The sequence below is a fragment of the Anguilla anguilla genome, chromosome 10 (genome assembly GCF_013347855.1).
Source record: "Anguilla anguilla isolate fAngAng1 chromosome 10, fAngAng1.pri, whole genome shotgun sequence".
NCBI lineage: Eukaryota > Metazoa > Chordata > Actinopteri > Anguilliformes > Anguillidae > Anguilla > Anguilla anguilla.
Genome location: NC_049210.1, coordinates 43,222,056 through 43,234,028, shown reverse-complemented (window position 1 = coordinate 43,234,028; position 11,973 = coordinate 43,222,056). Strand labels below are relative to the sequence as shown.

The 11,973-nt window shown below is 43.3% G+C and overlaps 1 protein-coding gene across 1 annotated transcript; it reads right to left on the bottom strand.

Moving 5' to 3' along the window:
• Positions 1–8,529: 8,529 nt before the first annotated feature.
• Positions 8,530–10,532, bottom strand: foxb2 (forkhead box B2). Its single transcript, XM_035379887.1, has one exon. It carries the CDS (start codon positions 10,087–10,089, stop codon positions 9,154–9,156), a length of 936 nt encoding a protein of 311 aa, XP_035235778.1. The 5' UTR covers positions 10,090–10,532; the 3' UTR covers positions 8,530–9,153.
• Between the last annotated feature and the right edge of the window lie 1,441 nt (positions 10,533–11,973).

Genomic DNA, 11,973 nt, shown 5'->3' with positions numbered 1-11,973 from the left:
CTGGGGACCTCAAGTAGGTCAAAAAGGAGGGTAACTTTGGAAAGCAACGCCGGGGATAATTTACACGATCCCGTCATCGCACGGGAATCAGCACGCGCGCTTAGGGGGGTGATGGGGAATTTTGAAAACCGGGAAACCTATTTCCACATTGATTCTCTTAACTCTGTCACAAGGAAGGATTCATTATTCTGTTTGACAATTCTGTTGACGTATTTTTTATCCAGCGTGAGCCGCTTTATTCTGAATATTAGATGCACCAGAGTGTAACTGAAATAGTACCCTTTTGTCTGATGAAGTTATGAAAGAGATGAAATGGGTTTTGTTCTGCCACGTTAGCAAGAGAGCACTGTTTCAGCTTTAAAAAAGTGAATACTTTTAACAAATTAAAATGTAAGCCTGCTGCACTTTGAACACCTTGAAAGTCTCCCTAAAGGTTAAACTTTTCTTGGCAAAGGGTTTGGGGTCAAAAGCCAAATATCTTGAAATATGTTTAATTTTCATTAGTGTTGTAATAAATTAGGAGCCGGTGGAGTGGATCCAACATTGTGCGATGTGCGGATTCAGTAACCGAGTGAATTACGCATGACTCCGGCTTCGGAAAACTGTCCTCATCTTTCTTGTTGTTGTTTTCCAGTGAATTAATTGTAAAATTAAAATACGTTCAACGGCTCCTTTCTGACCTAAGTTATGCAATAATTGCCAGTAATCTATTTTTCCTGCTTAGCGCAGAGCGCGACTGTACATCGTGCGCACGCTCATTCTTGCACCAAGCTCACCCGATGTAAACTGTGAATCTATCAATGCAATTATGTGTTTTAAGCAATTAAAGTAATTTCTCCAACGATATTACCAATCAGGGCTAAATTTATTGCCCAGGCCATAGAATACAATATTATACTAACTTTTTTGTATTTAGCCTGTTACGAGGGACCTTCTGGTAAGGAGGAAATTAATGAATTAAGTGCTTCATTATGGCTGCGTGCTCTTGTTGGTCATTAGAAAAAGCCAGTAGAATTTGCCACCCTGGACCTATCGGAGCCTGGATAATTATGATTAATTCCCCCCGTCTCATTCTACCGTCACCCAGGACGACGGAGCAAACGCCAGCGCGATTATGTTTTGCGGGTTCGCGAGGATGCTCCGGTGATCTCCTGACCCCGTAATTTATTCATTATCACATTCATTCATATCATTCATATTAAAAAGACACGCTGGAAAACCAAAGGGCTTTGTCTCTCCATTTAGGAGCATTCACGAGCTGATTCGTCAACCGACCTCTTTGGAGATAAATACAACTGTGTGTTAGTGTGTGCAATTGAAACAAAGGAAGTCACACATTTTCATGTTTCACTTGATTTTTAAAATCAAATTAAGTCATGGTGCAATTTCGTCTCTTGTTTCAGTTGCCCCTGGTTGGTCCATTCCCAATGTTGTTCTTTCCAGACTGACTGTGATTGGACCATGTCAGATTTTGGTCTCTCCTGATTGGATAATATTGTGTGTGTGTGTGTGTGTGTGGGGGGGGGGGGGGGCGTGGGTTGAAGCTCAACCCTGACCTGGTACCCATCAGTGTGCTCGCATCCCACAATCCTCTCCTGCATGCCAGAGTTTGGAAGGAATGCCTCTGTTTGTCAGGCTAGTTCTCGAACCACCAGATACTCCTGCTTGTGTCATGATAGAGGGCTGTAATCCTCATAGGCCTGTGTTTGTCATGACAAACCCTGCTGTCATGACAGTGTCAATAATAAATGTGATGAGCATGTTGGCCTCTGTGGGGCAGAGCTGTGCTTGCACTCCTGAACCAATGGAAATGAACCCATTTATCAGGACCTCACCGCCCACTATGAGCACTGTCTTGTCGCAAAGACTGAAAAAAATAAAATATTGCTATTATGGCTATACTGTATTTACTTCAGACCATTAAATGGCAGTGTGAAGCCAATGGTTGCGTAAAGGTTGCAGAAAGGTTGCGTTTCTGCAGAGATGAGGCGGATGCTGGAAACCTAACAGTCTAAAGTCACACCAAAGCATTCTTTCGTAATGAATCACAGTGATAATGCGCCCAAGTGCTGCATAATTAAATGGGGCTAATTATCAGCTAATAAGAAGCGTAATAGCCTTTCAGTTACCCTCTATGATCCTCTGTTTTCACAAAGTGTGACTTGATCAGTTCACTCTTTGAATGGTAATTTAACATGAAAGGGAAATGCTAGGGTCTGCTAAGGCAATTGGCTTATGCAGTGCTGGAATACATTGTACAGATTGTAAAATAAATGTTTTAAATTAATGTGTGTGTGTGTGTGTGTGTGGTATGCGATGTGTGTGCATGTATGTGTTTGGATGTATGTGTTTGAATTTGCGGATGTGTGTGCGTGTGTGCTCATGTATTTGGATGTGACAGTTTGTGTTCGGATGTGAGAGTGAGTGTGTGTGTGCATGTGTATGTGGGTGTGCATGCGTGTGTGTGGGGGGTCATATGTGTGTGTGTGTATGCACATGTGTATGCATGCTGGTTTATTTGGATACAAGAATATGTGTGTGTGTGTCTGTGTATATGGTTTATGGTGTGTATGTGTGTGCGTACACAGGTTTATTTGGAAGTGAGTGTGTGTGTGTGCGTGAGTATGTACAGGTTTGTGTGTGTGAGCGTGTGTGTGTGTGTGTGTGTGTGTGCGCGTGAGTGTGTACAGGTTTATGTGTGTGTGTGTGTGTGTGTGCTGAGACAGGAGGAGTAATTATGTTTGGAATAATTGTAGGTATAAGTGTTAAACAGTCCTAACAGAGCGCCATTATTCCTCCTGAACCAAACTGCGGTGACAGGCTCATCCATCAGCGCTGACAGACGGGGGACTGGGGTACAATGGGCCCCCCTGCGACGAGCCAGTCTGTGTGCCGTCTTTCCTGTGGGACGTCCCGGGTGGAGAAGAGGAAAACGCTTTTTAAGTGAAAAGGTTTTTATTTCTCAATTTTAACTCATTTAAATTACCCCCCCCCCCCCCCATTAATGAGCTGCTAGCCAGTTCCTCATTCTCACTGTCATGATTGACAGGTGCCAGCCTCTCACTGCCTTGCAAAGATATCACGCTCATTTTTATCCGCACCACGTTTGTTCCCGAGCAAACTCAATATGTTCTTAGTGGATGATTCAATCAAGCCGCAAAGCAGTTGTTGGTTAGTTTTCCGTTGTTGTTAAATGCAGAGGTAGCTTTTCTCTTCATTGTTGCATTTTTTTTGTTTGTTCAAATAGTAACATTTTTAAAGCATTTTAACAGCAAATTAAGTTTAAAAACTCTTGAAATTAAATTCAAAGTTCTACAGTTAGTCCACTGCCAAATGTTACCGGTTTGCCAAATACTCAATGCTATAAGCCAAGGAACTTCCTCATTTTTTTATTTTTCTTGCACTGAGGCTCTTGCTAGCGGCCGTTTTTCAAGGAAAGGTGCGGGGTGTAGGAGCACGGTCCTATCTTTAAAAATGAGAGGAGAATATGCATGACCTAACACCTCTGTGTTTCAATCCACTTCAATCCGCTGCTGTGTTAATGTGTGTGTTTGTGTGTATTTGTCACTTTGTATATGTGATATGTGTGCACATGTGTACGAGCAGTTTGGAGAGCACTGGCCCCAGGTTTGGATAAAAAGAAAGGGACAGATTCAATGGTCTGCCCCTCTTTCACCATCTCCCTCTCCCTCTGCTCTTCCTTTCCCTTTCTCCCTCTCTCTTTCCTTCTTCCCTCTGCTTCCCTCCGTCCCTCTCTCTCACCATCCCTCCCTCTCTCTCTCTCCTTCTCTCCCTCTCCTCTGCATTGAGAGGTGAGCCACGGTCACATCAAAGCCGCATTATGGTAAGATCGGCAGACAGAGGAACAGAGGAAGACTTGACCCGAGCTCCGCTTTTGAAGTCCTGTCAGCCCCGGCGTCCCCTCAGCCCCGCCCCCTGCTCCTGAATGCAGAGTGACTTTCTGTGCCTCTGCACAGCGATCACCACGCGGCAGGTCCTTTACCTGCCCCTGCCTCCAGAGGATACACTGCATGCGTGTGTGTGTGTGTGTGTGTCAAACTAAAGAGAGACTGGTGAATTTACGCAGCATACACACATGCACACACGCACACCTATGCACACCTACACACACACTAACACACGCACACGTATGCACACACACAATCACACACACTGTCTCTCTGTTTCCAGTTCCAGCGGCAAATGCAGTGCAGAATGTTGAATTTCTGAAAGACGGGTTCACACGGCTGGTCTGTACAGTGTGTGTGTGTGTGTGTGTGTGCGCACGTGTGTGTGCTTGTGTGTGTGTGTGCGGGAGTCTTAAGGACTTCACCTGCCCGTCTGTTTTCTGCTTCTTCGCTGACTCTTCGCCCCTTCGTTCCTGTTCTAGTTAATGGAGGTAGATTCGCTCATATTGACTTTCCCGTATTAAACAGGCTAAGAAATGTAAAATTCTGGATGGAAGAAATAATGAACCAATGAAATGAAATTTTTGTCATTCATCATGACTCTGTGCATGTGCCTTTTCCCTTAGATTCTTAAACATTGTTTTAAACAGTTTGAATATTTCACATTTAAGAAATTATGTTAAAATGGTTCAAATCTACCAAATCCATATTTATATTTCTTTTTTATCTTTGGAATTTTTTTTCTTCTAACTGCAGGTTTATAATGCATTGGACATTGATATTATTAAGCTAATGGTGTTAAGAGATGACCCAGCAGCTATACATTAACAGCACGGTCAGTGGGTTCACTAAAAAGCCCAGATGAGGCTTCAGATAAATAATCAAAAGGCATTAAAGTGGCCAATTAATTAACTAATTAACAAGTTTTAATCTGAGACAAATTCCACACATCTTCTCTGTGTATTTTCTCATTTACTTGGAGTCACTGAATAGCTCCCGAAACTGTCCACTTCGTGTTCAAACCCTCCCTAAAGATACAGGAACACTTTTAAAACATTTAAGTCTGTCCTTTTTATGTTTCAGGTTGAGCAGAGAGGCGACAGGGCCAGACACGTTCGAGTGAGGTTTGTAAACCCAGTGTGTCTCGCTGGATTCCTGTGAGGTTTATAAACCCAGTGTGTCTCGCTGGATTCCTGTGAGGTTTGTAAACCCAGTGTGTCTCGCTGGATTCCTGTGAGGTTTGTAAACCCAGTGTGTCTCGCTGGATTCCTGTGAGGTTTGTAAACCCAGTGTGTCTCGCTGGACTCCTGTGAGGTTTGTAAACCCAGTGTGTCTCGCTGGACTCCTGTGTCCGAAACGGGTCGGGTTCTGCTTTGCGGTCAGACTTTGGTGTGGTGTTTCGGTTGGGCTGCGGTTGAGCTTTTGTGTTCGGGAATCAATGCGTGGCCATCTCCTTCCGTGTGTGTGTGTGCACTGAGGGTTGTGTTGTGGTCGAGTTGCGGTCGGGTTGTGGGTGAGTTGTGGCTGGGTTGTGGGTGAGTTGTGGCAGGGTTGTGGTTGAGTTGTGGCTGGGTTGTGGGTGAGTTGTGGCTGGGTTGTGGGTGAGTTGTGGCAGGGCTGTGGGTGAGTTGTGGCAGGGTTGTGGTTGAGTTGTGCTCATCTTTGTCCACGTAAAGGAGTTCAATGGAGACGAGAAGGCAGTGAGGGTGTGGCTTCACGCTCCACAGACTCCATCCGCATCACAGAGACAGGCCCAGGACATGTCAGAGCGATGTCAGCAAGGAAGCTACCTGTCATTCAGACTTCCACAAGGAGCTCAGGTTGTCCGTCCTGGCAGGACTTTGACGGTCCTTTCCCTCTCCCCTTACCAAGCAGCCGTTAGCCCAATTTTGCCCGCTTCTATTTTTTCCACCAATTTCACCTCCCGTTTAGTTCCTTATCTGGTTCCTTAGCTCTGACTGGGAAGCTTCCCAGAACTGTTTCCCAGTTTCACTGCCAGGATGGTGGGTGCGTTCGTATAGCCTTCAGCCACGTGTGTTACGGTGCGTTACAGTGTGCTACGGGACACAGAGATTATGTAACAGTGTGTTACTGTTTATTAGTGTAGCAGTGTATTGCATGGTAACATTAACTGAGAAGAAAATTGTGTGATACTTGCTGACAGTGCACCATTACGCTGGTCTTGTTGTGTGTCAGTGTTACAGTGTATTTCTGAGAAAGTGCATAACTGCACACTAAAGTGCAATTATGTAACTGTGTTACAAAGTTGCTCTATTACTGTGTATGGGACGTTAGAGTGTTACTTTGAAACTGCGTCACAGTGTGATTGTGTTTCAGTGTTAATATTGTTGTGTTACAGTGTGATTGTGATTCAATGTTAACATTGTTGTGTTACAGTGTGATTGTATTTCAGTGTTAACATTGTTGTGTTACAGTGTATGTACTGTATGTGACTGTGATACAGTGCAGTTATGCATCCATTCAAATATTATATTCAGGACGGATATTATATCCAGGGCTGATGGTAAATGTCAGTATGGCTTTTTTTCTGAAGCATTTAGAGTCGCTTAAAAACAGCCAGACAAGGCGGAAGACTGTATTGTGCTGTAGTTACTCTGTGAATATATGTGTGTAACAGTAAAAAATAAATAAGTAATAAAAAAACAAACATTTTCCATCTGTGGTTTAGGTTTGCCTCAATTTGTCAATTCTAAATGTGATGCAAACACCGTATTGCTCAAACAGTTCCTCTCAATATATATGTTTGCTCCATTTGGCCAAATATTAAACATTTCAAATATGTGGATAATTGTTTTAAACAAGCAAATTATATTGCATCAATGTATTAATTATTACCACTTTTCTATATGCAAAGTCGGCCTAATCCATATAATGTACTGCACTTTTGAGACAAATTTGAGACAGTGAGACTAATTTTACTTTATATTCAACACTATGAATTCAATGTCGTGTGAATCTGCTAATAACTGACAGACTGCGTACGTTGCTTACATTTCAGACCTTTTTTAAATCGTGCTTTCGTTGTGTGACCTGTGACTACCCTGAAACTGGCACAAGACAGAACCGACGGGGAAAAAAGAGAATAGAAAATCTGGGAGAAACGTGATTAGAAATGATTTAAGGGAAAATGTCACTCACGTCTCCCCAGAATAACACTCAAATCATATCCCAGCTGGAGGAAGCGGTTCCGAACTGTACACCCCACTGTAAGTACGGAGCGCAGCGCCGGGGTGGATAGCGCTAAAGCACCAGGTAGTTTATTATTATAGATCATTATTAGTGTCCTTGATTTCAGCCCCAAAGAATAAAATAAACCCCATGCAGAGTCAATAATGTCCCCCCCCCCTCCCCTCCCCTCCCCTCCCAAACGATGTCTCCTCACCCCCCGGGAGTTTAGAAACGACTCGAGGGCGTGGTATGCCCAGGTGCTGCCGCTGTGGTCACAGCGGGTCGCGGATTATTTGGACTGCGACCAGCCGGTGTGTCTTCTTTCCTGACGGCACGTGGACGCTTCCCTCGTGCTCAAAAAAACTAAACGGAAAATAATATGCCGCAGATGTAGGACCTTTTACCTATGCAGGTGATTTTATAGCCAAAGAGACGAGTAGATACGCATCCGCGGAACAGACAAGAAAACGGACTGTCGTACCTATTTGTATTCGACTGAGTTGACAAAAATCTATTACTCATTATTTACTTACTACTCGGGTTGCTTTATAAATGTTACATTTCTCATGGCGCAACCTAAATCTATATAAATTCTCACGCGATTGTCATCAAAGCTCGGCATTTCGTAGACTATCATTTCAAAAATGATTAAAATAACTGCGTTAAATGACTATATTTCACTGTGACATGCGGGTTGGTTTCAGATGTGTTCCCAATTTACATGAAAATGTGTTCATATTTGACTTAAATAATTTTAATCAAAAGTTTCGCAAATCGCAGAATACCTGAAAATACCGTGTTTTCCATTTTCTCTCTCAATAATTTTTACACTTACTGACAATGCCAGTCGTTAAATGCGATGATTAAGAAAACAAGTATTTTCGGACATTTCCAGAAAAACACACGTTTGTGTTAAAATTTGAAGCTGAATAAAGTTCAAATAAATTTCCTGATAAGATGATCATAGTGCCACTGAAATTGTCCAACCTTTGATCTAATGGATTGTCATAAATAAGATGACAGATTAAGTTGTTTAAATATAATAGGCTACTCGTTCGTAGCATACGTATTCTACTAAACTCTTAAATCTACAGATCTTCGAAATACCATTAAATGGATTGTACAATTTTAATATAACGTGCGTAAATGTGAAACAAATCCAAACAGTATAAAAACGGATTGGATTCAGCAAGACGCCTGCAACAAGTGTCTAATTGAAATGAAATAGATTTTGGTCTTTTAGTCTGTGGTATTTACACATTTCAAGTAATTCAATTAAAAGTAATTTGTTCATATCAGTGCACATATATTGATTTAATATTCAAAAATAGAAAAGATGGAAATACTGACCTGGAAATTCGTCAGAAACCTATTGAGATCAACTTTTCCCCTTGAAAAACACACACTGACAGACTGAAATTAAAGTGCTTTATAAATATCGTCTGATAGAACATTCAATCGTTACAATACAGGATATTTTTTCTTCTTCGCTAGTTACATTTTCAAATGAATTTATTTAATTGCGTGGCAGTTAAATAAGATTAATTAACTCTTTTATAGTACTAAGGTAAACATTTTTAGCCTACTCGATGAGCTTTTAAATAGTCTATGAAAATGACCGCACGCGGCCACCAGTCACGCGCGGCGCCTCTTGAAAATTTTGTTTGGCTCGAAGGGTAATGCCAAAGTAAAAATATATCCATATATTCCTGGTTCATTTTTCCCCCTCATAAACTCTTTGGGTCAAATTCAAGATTGTATCCCCCATCCCCCATTCCCCGTGAAACGACACATTTAAATAATCATTTTCAACGCAGTAACTAAAAAGGCCGTGAGGAGTATGTCACGACCAATCTTCACAATGCTTTCTGGAAACCGCATAGTGTTCCCGAGTCAAATCTGCAGTTAGCGTCCTCCTATAGCCAACCTTATCTGCCTTCAGTTTTCTACAAAGTGAATACATTTTTAACACATACTGTCGCACACAATCTCTTTAGTCGCATTGTCCTAAATCTCCTAAAATTAAATGAGCTGATTTTCGTCTGGTTGATTTACTCTAAGACAGCAGAAGAGCCGGGTGCATGGCAGAGCCTTTTCCCTCCGGCAGGTCGGGCACGGTCTTCTCCAGGAGAGAGGAGGGGCTGGGGGCGCAGAGCTGCGTCGGGCCGGTCGTTAGGCCCGGGATACCCGGAATCTGGCCCAGGGCAGGCGTCGGTTTGATAGGAACCGGGACCGCGGGCATGGTCTGGCCGTTCGAGTGGTAGAGGCTCTTCACCGGAACCCCAAAAGGCGCGTAGTCGGTGGAGACGGGCACGGGACCCATGGACTCCGACAGCATGCCCACGTGCGGCCACATGGAGTTGACCATGCTGCTCAGCTGCGTGGGCACCGGGTAGCCCAGGTGATGCATGACCGAAGCGATCGGCAGCCCGCCCGTCATCATTCCCTTGTAGTCCCGTCCTATGATGTTCTCGATGGCGAACGGGTGCTTGAACCCCCCGGACTGGCCGCCATTGATGCTGTAGGTCTGGAACTGGGGCAGCCGGCTCACGTTCGCGGGACCTTCGGGCGTTCCGATCGCGAGCTTGCTCTGGTGGTGCTGATGGTGGAAGTAGTGCAGCATCGGCGAGTTCTTGCAGGCCACGTGCTCCGAGCGCATCAGCTTGAAGCGCTTCCGCCTCCGCAGGAAGCTGCCGTTCTCGAACATGTCGCCGCAGTCCGGGTGCAGGGCCCAGAAACTGCCCTTTCCGGGCTGGTCCGGTCGCCGCGGTATCTTGATGAAGCAGTCGTTGAAGGACAGGTTGTGTCGCAGGGAATTCTGCCACCTCTGCGTGTTCTCTCTGTAGTATGGAAACCTGTCCATTATGAATTTGTAAATATCACTGAGGGGAAGCATCTTCTCCTGGGAGCTCTGGATAGCCATCGCCGTTAAGGATATGTAGGAGTAAGGCGGCTTCTGGTCGCTGTAGGAGTTTTTCCCGGGACGAGGCATGATGCTCTCAGGTCGCTAGGCTATAGTTGCGGAAATTTCAGTGGCTTGGCACGGGACCCGATTTCCCGAAGTTGACACAAGATTTTAAAACCATCCACCACTCCAAATAATTAATTTGTTGCTTATTCGGATATTATATCTATAGTGAGTTGTGTGAATTCGATACAGGACATTCACACACCCGCGCCTGTGTGTGTAAACGTCGTTTAGAATTAGGTGTCGCCCAACAACACCTGACCCCAGATACTTAAACAAAGTAGTTGCACAGTTCACAGAAGATAGTCAGACAGTCTTAAACGAGCCTGCGCTCGAACACGGAAAGCCGTTTCTCACCGCGTGACCGAAGGAAGTTAAAGGCTACGACTCGTCCCAGAGACTGCTGGCGAAGCTCCGCGCGATGAGGCACGCACGTCGTGTGTGTGCGCTCCCGACAGCTCCGCGCCGGTTTTGTAATGATCACAGAGAGTCGGAGACCCCTGCAGGTCTCGCTTTATTATCACATGACACTCACTTCGGGACAAATCGGGAGAGAACAGGGGGGTGGGCGTGATAATCTGATTTCATTTGCACCTATTTAGCCGGCACAACAACAAAAAAAAAGGATGAAGAAAAACACAGTAGCCTGTCCTATTTTATCTGCTCGAATATGACGCTTATTATTATTGTTAATAAAAAAATATTATAAAACAACAACAATAATAATAATAATAATAATAGACTAATGTTCTTCAGTGTAATTTAAGACCATTCCAACCATTAGATCCTTCATCAGTGGGTATACCTTCATCACAGTATATCCATACATTTGGGGCCTATTAAAATTGTCCATGCAATTGTTTTGGAGAATTAAATTTACACGAAATTCAGACACCATATGATGAGATTATTTCAAATGTAGCTTTTACATTATTTCGTAATTAGAGTCCTAATATCCCAGTGACGTGAACTAAAATGAATTAGAAGGTTGTATTTTTTTCCTGGTGTTTTTTATTAGAATATCTATGCTCATTTTTGATCAGGTTGTTACTATTTTTACAAGACAAACTAGTTTGAGTTCCGTAATGGCATTTGGCCGAATCCTCAGTTATAAATGCGACACATGAATGTAGTCGTGTTACTTTTTTCACTGGAGAAATTTCTTCTTCAATGAGAAAAGAAACGTAATTATCTCAGAATTATAAATTATAATATATATACATAAAACTTACCGAACACAGAGGCTTATTTTCTACATTGTTACAACTTAATGGGTTATTTTCTTTGCCACATTTTATGTGATGGATAAAAAGTTTAGAGGTTTTAAATTCCAAATCTTAAACATTTTTTCTGCATACTAACGACCAGTTAAGACCAGTGAACTTAAATGGCCTAATATTGCGCGGAAGAAATTCCTGTGTAAATCTGTGAGGTGTCTTCGAACCTGTAATGTAAACTCACAGGCCCGTCTGTGCGCTTGGAATTTGCGGATTTTTGCAGGCACTCATGAGCCAAAAATAAAAAATGCGACATCAGTAATTTCAAATTAATTGGCCTTCTTTGAAAATAATGAACACATTTCCTTCCGGTCAGTTGTGCCTTTCACATAGTTTGTACAAACAAACGCACGTGCGAACACGCTGTCCTACTCATTCACACAAATGCACGCAGGCACAGGCATACACACATACTTCATCTTTCTCCTTTTCTCTGTAGTCACACACGCACACCCACGCGCGCACACACGCACTCACTGGGTAACTTGGGGCTTTCGCTGTTTCTCTGTATTACTTGAAATTAATTGCTGAGAATGGGGACTGGTTACACACAAGCTGGTGTCTGTTCAAACATCTTCGCGAATCCTTTAAGGATTAAAAACAACCTCGCGCTCCTCCGGGTTCCGGTAGA

Bases quoted from the DNA above. Each gene is read 5' to 3' on its own strand.
- foxb2 (XM_035379887.1), bottom strand. From the start codon at position 10,089: ATGCCTCGTCCCGGGAAAAACTCCTACAGCGACCAGAAGCCGCCTTAC.